This window comes from Ostrea edulis, chromosome 5, assembly GCF_947568905.1.
Source record: "Ostrea edulis chromosome 5, xbOstEdul1.1, whole genome shotgun sequence".
Classification (NCBI taxonomy): domain Eukaryota; kingdom Metazoa; phylum Mollusca; class Bivalvia; order Ostreida; family Ostreidae; genus Ostrea; species Ostrea edulis.
This window is the reverse complement of record NC_079168.1, coordinates 55817718-55831578: the sequence shown is the minus strand read 5'-3', so window position 1 is coordinate 55831578 and position 13861 is coordinate 55817718. Positions and strand designations below refer to the sequence as shown.

General features: G+C 37.7%; 1 protein-coding gene across 1 annotated transcript in view; it reads right to left on the bottom strand.

Annotated features, from left to right (window-relative positions):
- LOC125650331 (uncharacterized) overlaps positions 1–13861 on the bottom strand; it is a 76587-nt gene that overhangs the window by 14917 nt on the left and 47809 nt on the right. The window contains 1 exon segment of the mRNA XM_056164859.1: positions 2867–2942. Coding sequence (XP_056020834.1) covers positions 2867–2942 — 76 coding nt within the window.

Genomic DNA, 13861 nt, shown 5'->3' with positions numbered 1-13861 from the left:
ATTGTATGTTTGCTGTAACGCGACCGACCCACTCAAAACACTGCGACTCAATTTTTTTTATGGCTACTCTGAAAGCTGTTTTTTTTTTTTTTGGATTGAGATTCCAAAAAAAAAAATCCAACATGGCGGACAAGTCCATGGTCACGTTTACTGTGACTGTCAATTTAAAGCAATATATGCTGTAACTGACGGTAAATGAATTGAAAAATAAAAGAACAAATTGAACAAGAGGTACTGTGAGCAATGCTCACTAAGAATACCCCCCGCTTACCCCAATCTCCCAAAGGGTGTTGGTAATAGGTATAAACTACCTCTTTTCTGAGTGTAAAAAACAAATGGCATGACAAACCGAACCATATTGCTACTTCGATGTCCAGTGCGCATGACCTTTGACCTTTTGACCCCAAAATTGATAGGGAACATCTTCATCCCATGGGTAGTCCATAAGTATGATATGGTGACTGTAGGTGGAAAGGATAACGCTTTAGAGCCCGGAAACCATATTGCTACTTCAATGTCCAGTGCGCGTGACCTTTGACCTTTTGACCCCAAAATCGATAGGGAACATCTTCATCTCATGGGTAGTCCATATGTATGATATGGTGACTGTAGGTGGAAAGGATAACGCTTTAGAGCCCAGAAACCGTATTGCTACTTCGATGTCCAGTGTGCTTGACCTTTGACCTTTTGACCCCAAAATCGATAGGGAACATCTTCATCCCATGGGTAGTCCATATATATGATATAGTGACGGTAGATGGAAAGGATAATGCTTTAGAGCCCGGAAACCATTGCGTCTACAGACGGACGGACGGACAGACAGACAACCCAATTCCAGTATACCCCCCCCCCCACAACTTGTTGCGGGGGGTATAATAACATAATTGTGATTGAATATTCTTCATAAACCTGTCGTATCAGTAGATTAATATGTCAATTCATGAATTATTGTCTTCATGACAGTAATTCCTGCTCATCATCTCCAATGTGCATTGACCTCGGAGGTCATCAGTTGTTGCCAACCCACACACTGATTCTACATATCATGCATGTCCATATGATTAGTTAGTGTTTTAACAGACTTTGACAAAATATTAAAATGATACCCACTGTAAGGGACTTGGATTACCAGCAGTCCCAATTGCAAGTTAAAACTATAGGCCTAGCAGAAATGCATTCGATGTTTTAATGCAGCCACCAAGTACCTAAAAAGTGCCTAACTTTTTGGTTGACAAACAACGATTCACAGGTTTTCAAAATGGAAGACATATAAACATTTAAATATAGTCATAGATAACTTTATTTCAGTATCTGTTGAAGATCGACTGGGACTGACAAATAATTACACTAGTAATGTATAATAGCAATGCCTTTCCATATTGCCCATATATACCTATATATTCATAAAGTCTGAATGCTGTCCATGTCTTGTGTACCTTAGTGTGTAACAGTAGGCACATTCAAAGTGAGATTTAGTATAATTATGTTATACCTATAAACTACAATACACACAAAATAAACATAATGTATCACGATACAAATAAGGAATAACTCTTGTTTAGGTTTAGATCACATGGTAATTGACATACATGTAAACGCTGGTGAAAGCACTATGTGGGCCAATCGCTTTATCAACTCATTACGCTCCCAAACTAGACAGTTGTTACAATGTATTTATATTTAAATACATTATCTCCTGAATATAGCTGTTTTAGTAAGTTCTATTATTAATTTTTTATTGACTAATGGTAAAATTTGTCCAATATGTCTAACCTTCGGCTGAAAGCTAGCTTGAGTGACGTCACATTGGCACGATAGAATGGTGATTCATGAGACCATAAACCCATTGTCTACTTGGTAGTGTTATATAGAACAGAATGTAAATATAAATATATACCAGTACCTGTTTATCGCGATCTATTTACATTCTGCATTGAAAACTTGACTCTAGTTCAGTTCTTGAAGTAAAGTTATTAGTTTTGAAATCTTTAATGTGTTGTCCTAGTGTACATCACAATTTTGCTCATTTACAAATCAATATAGTAAGTGATTTAAAAAAAAAAAAAAAAAAAGCCTACCTACCTACCCACACTGAAAAATCTGAGTCGTGTTACAGCAAACATACAATTTTTTAAGGATGGCCTTACTAGCTTGAAAATACGGATGTATATTTAATTGCTGTGATAAAATTAAGAAATTCATTTCAAAATTAAGGATTATCTCCCTCACGCATAGCTCTGATCCTAAGACGAATTTGACTCCAGTCTTTGGCACTCTTTTTTTTTAGTTCTTACAAGTTTATTGTTATTACGGATTTCCAATATTTTGGCTTGAGCATCACTGAAGAGACATTATTTGTCGAAATGCTAATCTGGTGCATCAAATTGGTACTGTATAAGTTTTACATATATCTTGTTGTGGAGGGATTTTCAAATGAAATCTGACAAATTGTTTTCTATTTGTCTATTCTAATTTCGATCATCTTCCAATAACAAATTTTCAAAATTGATACTACACATTCAGTGTTTTTCAGTTAATAAAAAAATAATCATATTTGAAATTATTTATAGTTATAATTTATATAGATCTATAAGTTATAATTTAAGCAAGTATTAAATAGTATCTATAAGGTTTAACTACTTTCTGTTTCAGTTACACTATTCAATGACAAATTTAAAAAAGCTCAGAGTGTAAGTTGAATTTTAGAGAAGCCTGGCTCACCAACTACATTTGTTTAGTGATTTTGCAATATCTCATAAATGTACATATGAAAAATACATTTTGCAAAATAAGTTAATTATCTTTCTATCAATACAAGTATCATACATCCTCTTTACAAAACACAGCAAATAGGGATGTCTCTTACCCTGGTATTTGTAATCTAGCAACGTGTGTTTGTTGTGCAATGAAATCTTTCCTTCCATCAGTTTCAACATGGCTTCCTACAACATACAGCAATTTCTCTGAGAATATGTAAAAATTCTCCCATAACACAACAGGGCTATGGCCCAAAACACTAACCCACCTTTCTTATACATGTACACAGAAACTGATTCCTGTGATTTTCAGAAATAGGCTTGATGTAAGGCAAAAGACCTATTTTGAGCCATTTTCTGAGAAAAATCTTTACATTGTCGATTCGGCAGATAGGCCCAATCTAATGCTATTACATGTACGAGGTAAACAGAGCATGGGTATCAAATAGGCCATGGGTATCATTGCAAGTGTAATTTATGCCGGTATAAATCTACCAGATATTACAGAAAGCAGGGCTCGAAATTAACATATGTCCGTCAGTCTGTGACTGGCTAAAAGTCTGGCGGACTGACTGACATTTGTTTTAGTCAGTCTGATGGGACTGGTTAATTTTCTAAAGCATCATTTTGGAAAATATACTTAATATGAAATTTCATACACATTTGGCATGCTTCGATCTGTTTAATCAACCGGACGAATCTGATTCGTAAATATAAATTCCACATTTAAGTGTTACAATATTGTCTAAGGCCACACCAATTTGTAAAATAGTTCTTCGGATTTTCAAACAAAAAAAGTGAGGCGAGAGGGCGAAATTATTTTACAAATATTATTTTTAATTTTGGAGATAAAAATTATGAGGCGAGCGAATACAAGAAATATAAATATTTTTAATTGAATTAAGTGTGATTTTAAAAAGCGGGCGCCTAAAAATAAAGATCTAAAATCATCAGATATCATTTGTTTACACATAAACTTAATATTTTTCAACTTTGTTGATATAGTTTACAATAAATAAGAAGTATTTCAGGTTTCAAAGACTTATTTTCTTTATACCTAATACATGTACTTTGCAACATTAACTGATAAGGTCTTTTTGAAGCATTTTATTTAAGTTTCATTTCTACAAACTTTCGATTCAGAGATATGCATATTGCTAGGGACACATCAAGTTTTGGCATTCATTGCAAATGCAATATCCATTGCATCGCTTTGAGCATTTTCTTGAATTTTGATATGACATCACCAAACCTTTTGTGAATTTGTCGTTAACTGTCGGTCCGGTTTAAAATAGTCATCAATCAGTACCCCTTGCTTGTTGTAAGAGGCGAATAAATGGGGCGGTCCTTCAGATAGGACTGCAAAAAACTGAGATCCTTGTCACAGCAGGTTTGGCACGATAAAGATCCCTCAGTGCCATAAGCGCTGAGCATAGGCCTAAATTTTGCAGCCCTTCACCGGCAATGGTAACGTCTTCGTGTGAGTGAAATATTCTCAAGAGAGACTTCAGTCAATATATAGGCTAATCAAACAATCAAGCATATGCTATCAATGTTCTCTAAATAGTGGCATCGAATAGCGCTTCAAAAGTTTCACCGGCTTCCAGTTCGATTCCAGCATAACGAACAACTTCCAATCCAGTGTTATGAAGTATCGTACATATTAAGATAGACATCATGAATAACTTAACCATATTACACTGTTAGGAAATTTCTCGAGAGCCCGCGCTTCTGTCATTTGTCAGCATATACATCAAAGTTATTTGTGCGCTTGTTGTAAAAACTAAAAAAAATATTTACGGATATTTTTGAACACGCGGGCGGATATTATTTTTTGATAATATTATAATTTGGATTTGTTACAAATAGAAGCGGCGAATCCGACGAACTCGATTACAAATTGGCATGGCCTAAGGCATAATGAGTTAAATTTCATTTTAATGATATCAACAAAATATATTTGATTATTTCTGGAAAACTCTGTTGGACTGGTAATTTTTTCTGCGGACTGGTTAAAATTATACCCCATCAGTCCGGCTGGACTGGTGACATAAAAAGTTAGCTTCAAGCCCTGGAAAGCATTGATCGATACAGGCCATTCATTTTGAAGATGTAGTAGATGAAATTACCACATTGCTAACCGAACTTTGATCATTGCGCATTCAGATTTTGTTTACTGTTATAATCTGCTATGTTAGTTTTCACATATCAAGCCAAGTAAAACTGAATTTGTTTTACATAATTCGTATATAACATATTAATGATCTCATTTATTCATGTAAAATAATAAAGTGTATCAGTCTGAGATCTAGAGCCCATTCGTTTCTACAAACGTGTTGTACATGTATATCAGAGTTATCTTTCTTTTTCCTTATCTTCCTGATGAACATTCAGATGGTCTTAAAAAGCAATATTTTCTTATCATCTTCCAATGCAATTTTTATAAACCTAGACCATAGATAGGTAGATTCAGTATTTTGAGCAAGGTTAGAGAGTTTGTATCCTATAACCATTTCTGAAGATCCGACTTCTTAAGTTATACCAGTTTTTATGTTCAGGGTCAGAGATCAAGGTCACTAGTCATTTGATCTTGATACTAATCTATAGATCCCATCATCCTTTCATCATTTCTGAAGATCCCAAGTCTCTATCAGACCTGGCTCTGAAGTAATACCAGTTTTATGTTCCAAGATAATGGTCATTGAAGTCACCTGACCTTGACACTAATTTGCAGGTCCTATCATCCTCTTATCATTTCTGAAGATCCCATGTCACTATTAGTCCTGGTTTTAAAGTTATTTAAGTTTTTATCATATTCAAAGATTTGATGTCTCTATTGGTCCTGGTTTTCAAGCAATAAAGTTTTTATGATCAAGATCAAAGGTCAATTCACTGGAGATTCTAGTTTGCTAAGTCACAACATCCTTTAAACATTTTAAAAGAATTTATATCTATCGGTTCTGGTTCTAACGTAATACAAGTTTTTATGATCAAGGTCAAAGGAGTCATTTGATACTAGTATATATCCTCTAATCATTTCTGAAGATCCCATGTATCTATCAATTCTGGCTTTAAAGTTATACCAGATTTTATGTTCAAGGGCATACGTCAAGGTCACTGGAGTCACTTGACCTTGATATTAGTTTGTAGATACCATCATCCTTTCATAATTTCTGAAGATTCCTATTCCAAGGTCAGATGTCAAAGTCACTGGAGTTCCTTGACCTTGATACTAGTTTGTAGGCCCTGTCATTCTTTTCTCATTTCTGAAGACCCCAGGACTCTATCATTTTTGTCAAGTTTTTCCCCAAAGAGTTCTATGTTAGACCCCACCCCCATTTGATACCCCTTCAATCTGCAAATAAAACATTCTTCACAACTAGATACACTGGCCTATCATATCCTTGATTATGTAATACTTTCATCGACAGGTTACAGAGAATGGCTGCAGACATTTTTAGGCGCCAGAAAGAAGAAGCGGAAGAATAATAAGAACCGAGCAAAATCAGTAAGTCTTTGTTTGTGAGACTTAAGGGTGTACTCTCGTGGTACTTTTACCGCGAGTGAGTCTCCATACTTTTTAAAGTCTTAACTATGGGGATGCGTGTGTTTTATTTTGTATGCACAATGAAGAACATTAATATCTGTTTTTATTTGTAAGTAATGTTAATAAACTTACAAAAATTAATTAAAACATGACCATTTTTTTCTTATTTTCTCATTTTACGACATCCATAATGACGTTACGATTGTAAACAAACTCGAGCTCGAAGACACACATTGTACGATGTCGCATTTAGTCTATTCTAAAGCAGTCCAGAAACATACATGAAGTAAAACGGCAGTTATAAATCAGTCTGCATCCGATATTCTCACAAGTGAGTGGCAGACAAAGAAAATTACAGACAAGCAGGCACAGCCACGCACATGGTGACACACTACAGTACTGTACATAGTGTCAGACGAGAGGGGGAAATGGAAGGATGTTAGCGATGTAGTACCCGAATCAAAGGCTGCTGATATAGTATTGAATGAATTCGTAAGTTTTTCAATATACAAGATTTTTTTTTATGAAAATAAAATCTACAAACTATGTAGATCTGTACCTAAATTGATATGCGATCTTCCCGATCCCGCCTAGTCGGTCATGAACGAATTTCGCTCCTAACGTTCAATGTATCATTATTGAAGCATCATTTTGATTAAAAAGTGTAATCTAGATCATTGTTTTAAAAAATCGTCAAAGTATACAGCGAATTTAATTCATTAAAAGGAGTTCAAAGGGAAAAGGGGGTGTTTCTCCAATCTACAGTATTATGGCGCGCCATTTGTGTACAAATTAGTTAAAACAAAAGATAATTTTGTTGACTACATATACATGTATAGATATGTTTCTTTTGGGCTACTAGCTTGATAATTTATTTCTAAGGGCTATTCCAGAAATAAATACATGGGGGGGGGGGGGGGGGGGGGGGGGGGGGGGGGGGTCGGGAGGCACCTTTTGTATATACCAAGCACCCATAAAAAAAAATAAAAAATTACCCCATGACCCATCAAATTAATAAACTCAATTTACAATGACCCATCTAATAAAAAAAAAAAACTAACCAGACCCACCACAAAAATATTTTTAAAAATGAAAACGGTACAAATCTTGAAAGGTTTTCGGGACAAACATTCTAGTCAATGACGCGGTAATGCCTGTGCGACATTGTATCACAGTAGTTCTGAAGAAACGATGTCACATCAACAATCAAAGGCATCTATGGCGGGAATGTTGGAAAGATTGGGAGTCCAAACGATGCTATTATCATGAAATGGGTATGGATATGTTTTTCCACGAATCGTTCGTCTTCTAATGGAGCCTGCGCCCGGAGGCCTCTATATCACCATCACACCGACTGATAAATATAACGCATCGGTACCCTCGTATAAATCAACTAAGGTTTGCCTATTTTTATTAGAAAACGGAATACCTATTGGTTTCAAAATATTATAGATTATTTGATGCTATATACAAATAATCCCAGTTAATTGACTAGATATTTGTATATCGGTTTTGTATCCAGTTTGAGAAACATTTGTGGTACAACTTGTCTAATCTCTTAACCGGAAGTCTCTACCGTACAAGTTAACAACCCATTACTACTTCCTGTAACATTTACCCGCCACTGTCAAATGTGGCACCAGCCATCAATTGTTGAAAATTGTCAGAAATCCGCTATCATTCTTCATCACACACCCTACAACAGCTACTAGAAAGCGCTAAACCCAGGGCCAGCTCGCCAGACGACGAATATCCCTGCCTAGGTGCAAAGGAAGACTGAATAAGCCAGGCTGGGAATTCCACCCAAGCACATGTGTCTGCTATAAAAATTTGTGTAGCAGCATAGACAATTTTCCCCCGGAGATTAAACCTATTGAGAGCCATAATCAAGCATAGGCACCTGGACATCAGGAGGTTAACAGCCATGCTTGCTGTATTCTATAATGCATCAGCATAGACGAGTTCCCCGGAGATGAAACTGGTGAGAGCCGAATTCAGGTATTGGATATGGGCATCCAGCTTACGGTTACCTAGCAGCCAAGGCAAGCAAATATTCCCATAGGAACCTGGGTCCAACAGTTTTCACCTGCTTACCTCGCAGCAAAGTTAGGCAAGTATTACTATGCAGATACTTCTTGCAAACCAAATATAATTTATATCTGCAAATCAACTGTTCTACAAATGCCTGAAATGGCTGTTAGTAATTCATATGGTATAGGGCCTAAATATTATAGTCATGTCTGTTTAAACTCCATTTCGTATATTTATATGTTTAATTCCCCCTTCTTTTTCTATTGTAACACAAGCACCGGTAATGTAATAAGTTACCACCGTTTCACTCACAATTGCAGATATATACCCTTTACTTTCCCATCACTTTGTCGTAACTCTGTATACAGCAGCATGCTTATTGGCTCACTTGTTGGTATCGGCCAATTGTTATTCCATTACTACGTAACCTCTACATTGAGGAAATCCACTACCCAATTCTGCCATTTGGTAAAGTCTATATCAGGCAACATGTTTATCACAAACCACTTTCTAGTTCTGTGGTTGGTTCATTATCCTATCACAACACATAAGTTTAAAGTAATATACCCAGTTGGTAGTGGAGGAAGATTGGCATAAATTCCAGTTACCCATACGGCACTTGTAGGTCCTATTATTTAATACCAGCTTTTATACATATATATATATTGGTTACCAATAGCCATGCATCATCCCAAAAAAAAAACAAACAAAAAAAAAATCTAGGTCTAAGGCAGTTGCTCTGCTTGGCATAGTAACGATGGTTTGCACGGGTGTACGAACTATTACATAAGTCTTGTATACCTGCTTTTATCTATACTTTTCGGCTAGACCAAAGAACTTTTATTGCACATACCCAATAGTTCAGGTTGTGTAGCTCATCAAGCTTTAACCTCAATTACCCCTATTTAGTCATAGGGTGCAGAGCACCCCAAACACAGCAAATTTTCACCACGCAAGCAGTTTCGTTGTCATTCTACTCACTGTCATATCCACCATCTGACAGTCTAGGATCCTGCCAGTAGAATCGGTTTTGTCATACCAGATACATGCAGCTACTTGCATCTGCACCATATTTTGTTTATTTTAACCCAGTCCATCTCCCCTCAGGTCTAGTCAAAACTGTCAGTTTTTCAACCATGTTTGAGCACAACAACACCATGGAAGCCTCCAAATTTTTTACGTCTTCCACACACCCTGCGCTAGGGTCGCTCACTGTGGGTCAGGTACCACAGATTAACTTGTTCCCAAAACCGGGCGGTAGCAAGAGTGGGCTCTTTAATGTGCTGACCATGTTGCAATATCAATAGTCATGTCCAACGAACGCTATACTCGTTGCTCAACGTCAACTTTTGTCAATTTTTTACACCCCAGGTTGGTGGGGGCTGGCTTCTCCTTCCGGTTGTAACGAGTACTCTACCACAACCAATTCTTTTCTCCCAATTTATCGGTCATATGGCCATGTTGGTCTCGCCTTCACAGGTACTCGAACCCATTTGTTATATAATCATACATGTACAATATGGCCAAAAGGTCATCTGTATCGGCAATTCCTATCTCCGGTTAGGTTCCTTTTCACCTTTAAGCATACTGGGAGTGAATGGTTTCACTTGGCCATACAAACCCCGTGGATTCATCGTGGGGGTGATACTAGGAGTTGGGGAAACCATGCCCGGTTTAAGCCAAAAATCCAGCACATCCTGAGTATTACAGGGCACTGCTACGTTAGCCTTTTGCAGACAATGTTTAAAACCAGTACATCCGAGACACTTGTCTCACCACATCGGGGTTGTCGGGTATCACATACACACCTGTCAACTTTTGGTTCAGGTCCTATCAATCCGTAACTTTGGCTATGGTACATCACACCGCAAGATATACGTCGGAGCATTCAGTCACCCCCTTGGTAATTTCATTCATATGTTGCAGTGGGGCCTACCCAGCAGTCAATTCCATAGACACTACAGCCCCTATGTTCTAGTCCATCTCGCACTCCAAGCAACCTACACTTATACTTCCAGATTGTTTTAATGTAAACCATTACATCTAGGGGGGGGGGGGGGTCAACTTGCTTTCGCTTAAGCAGTGTCTCCTGTACAGAGTTGGTCAACGTGTTTTTCCCCTTTTTGTGTTGGTTTGCAGTGATTTTTACATGTAGCATGTCTGGGTTGGATCAGAATTCACACACGTATGCTTCTGCCATCCCATTTGTCATAGTTTTTCTTGTTCACATCCACGTAGGATATCATATTACCAAGGTGTAATCCAGCACTCTTTCTGTGCCATGCCCAATAAAAATTCCTACGTCCTTAGCAAATGCAATTTATGATGAAAAGGTTAGAATAGTATTCAGTTTTCAAGTTATCACTAAGTGGGTCGACTTTTGGACAAATTGCCAAAAACATGGTAAATTAAGTGTTCCCTGTCCAGAGTTGGTCAGTTTTCCCCCCATTTGGAAGACTAGATCTCTCCTTTATGAAAGCAATCTCCCATTGGTGCCAACAAAATTTGTCACTGGGTCGGCTCGGAATTTACACCTGTATAAGTGCAGGTCATTCAGACTCATGTCAGATTTTCCTTGTTCATGTAGTTGTATCGGAAATTAACATTCCCTGTCCAGAGTTGGTCAGTTTTTCACCATTTGGAAGACTAGTTTTCTCATTGGTGTCAAACAATTTGGTACACGTGGCATGTCTGGGTCGGCTCAGAATTCACAACTGTTGAAGTGCAGGTCTTTCAGACGCGTTTGTGTCGGAGATTTTCCTGGTTCATGTAGTGATATTGGAAATTAACATTCCCTGTCCATAGTTGGTCAGTTTTTTCACCATTTGGGAGACTAGATTTCCTCTTTTTAAAAGCAATCTTTCATTGGGACCAACAAAAATTGGTACCAGTGGCATGTCTGGGTCGGCTCAGAATTTCCCACTGTTTAAGTGCAGGTGTTTCAGACTCGTGTCGGAGATTTACCTTGTTCAGGTAGTGATATGGGAAATTAACATTCCCTGTCCAGAGTTGGTCAGTTTTTTCCCCATTTGGGAGACTAGATTTCTTCTTTTTGAAAGCAATCTTTCATTGGGATCGACAAAAATTGGTACACGTGTCATATATGGGTCAGCTCAGAATTTACACCTGTTTAAGTGCAGGTCTTTCAGACTCGTGTCGGGATTTTCCTGGTTCATGTAGTTATATTGGAAATTAACGTTCCCTGTCCAGAGTTGGTCAGTTTCTTCACCATTTGGGAGACTAAATTTCTCCTTTTTGAAAGCAATCTTTCATTGGTGCCGACAAAAATTGGTACATGTGGCATGTCTGGGTTGGCTCTGTATTTACACCTGTTTAAGTGCAGGTCTTTCTGACTTGTATCGGAGATTTTCCTTGTGTGTCTGATTTAGTTCTAAGTACATCCCATAATCAAAAGTCATAATCCACGTATTCATCCTGCCATGTCCAATAAATTTGGACTTTGTTCAATTTGTCATTGCAAGCCGTAATCACATGCATTTATCTTTGTAAATCAGTCTTGGGTAGTCTCAGATAGCATATTACACCATTCACAACTCCTTGGCGCCTGTGGTGCTCAGTGTGAACCTGTGGCTCTTAAATTCCCCTTGGGGAAATTGATGAAAATAGTTCTTGCCAAAAATTTCTGCCTAATTACCTACAGGAGATGGCCTACATCTATAAGGTGTTTTTGGGTCTAGGGAAATGGCCGAACATTATATCAATGTTTGTGGCGGGTCTGGGGGGCATTTTGGGACATTTCTGGCCTGTGTTTCCCCCCATCTGTCAATCAAGACGGAGGGCATGTGTGGTTTATTGGGTGAAGAATAAACCCTCAGGTGTTTATTGGGGGAAGAATAAACCCTCAGGTGTTAATATGTTTATTGGGGAAAGAATACCCCTCGGTAAATTGGGGTCCACGTGTGTCTGCCAGACCGGGGCCCCCTCCACCTCTTTTAACAGGAGGGGAGGCTTTCCTTGGAGTACTCAGTGTCAGCAGTACTATCAACCAGGAAGCAATTCTTTGGGAAACAGGGTAAACAGATATGTCAACCAATGCAACCCCTGTCCACATGTTGTTTTCTATACATGGGACTCCATTGGCACTTGTGCCCAACACAAGGCCCCGTTTTGCCCGTTATGCACCTTGTGTGTTGGTAGCTCGGTTGTTCCCCCCAGACCTGGGCTTTAGTAAGCAATGCGGCCATTTATCTCCACTTTCCTGTTGTGTGCACAGCTTGTGTTCAGCTGGTTATGTTATCAATAAATGGGTAAATCAAGTTGGTGTTATGGGTTTTGTTTCCACGGTAATGGTTTGAACCCAATATAGTGGAGGGAAGTTTGTGTATATTTCCCCATTGTTTTTGCTATCAAGTGGCTAAGCCACTTCAGCCAAGAGTTTAGATGTTCCTAGGTGGGCATATCGACTGTTCAATTAATCCCAAAATCGATGCACTGTAAACTGTAATAATCTACAGAACAGAGTTCGCCGCCATCACGTCCAAAGGGACCCTACTAAACACGCCTCTAATTTGAAGAGTGCCATAATGGAAAGTTATGCGCTGCAAAGAGCGACAACTCGAATAGTTCTATGTTACTTCCGATTTCGAAAGCAGCATTTCGAAAGCACGTTTTCAATTTTCCCTCTGACGTTTTGTAACCAACACGACAAGAGCGACAATAAAAATATTCTGAAAACTCAACACCCACGTGGCACAAAATAAAACAATAGAAACTACCCACTACAAATATTTTTTTAACAGTCCAACCACGGACCAATTAAAATATGAAAAAATACGACCACCCACACAAAAAAATATCATTTGCCGCCCGACCCCCCCATTTGCTCATTTCTGGAACAGCCCTAATCAGTTCTGGAAAATTAAATTATTTTATTGAAATTTTATTTTAATTATTCCTTCAAAGTGTAATTGTCAAAAAGTTTTAATAATGTAAAAATGTGTTTATAGGGTATTGAAAATGCACATTTAAAAAAAAAATCCTGATTAGAATTTCAGCATATATGTATATTTCATAAACAGTTATTTATGCACTAACAGATTCATATATAACATTTTGCATGAGAAATTCTTTTAGAGTAACAATTTGTTGAGCAAGGCATTAAAACATAATCCCTGGCTAGACAAAAATTGGAGTTAGTTGAAGTTGGTGTATTAGCAGTCTGGTGGTAAACCTAATAGTATATTCTGTTCTATTGTTAAGAATTTACAGTATTGATAGAAATTGAGTTCCAATGTTTGCTTTTTAGTTACACCCATTTGGTAACCACAGTGAGAGGGATGAGTCGTGCTACATGTATCATCATATGAAGAACCATATCAGGAAGTGCAGATTTCTTCCTCATGGCCACATGGAAGTTGACTGTTAAAACTAGTTTCTGGATAATAACTCAAGTACTTTCCATTCTATTCACACCAAATTTGGACATAAGGATACATACAAAGAAAGGAAGATGCCTATCAATTTTGGGGTCAGAAGGTCAAAGATAAAGGTCACAGTGCATGGAAAT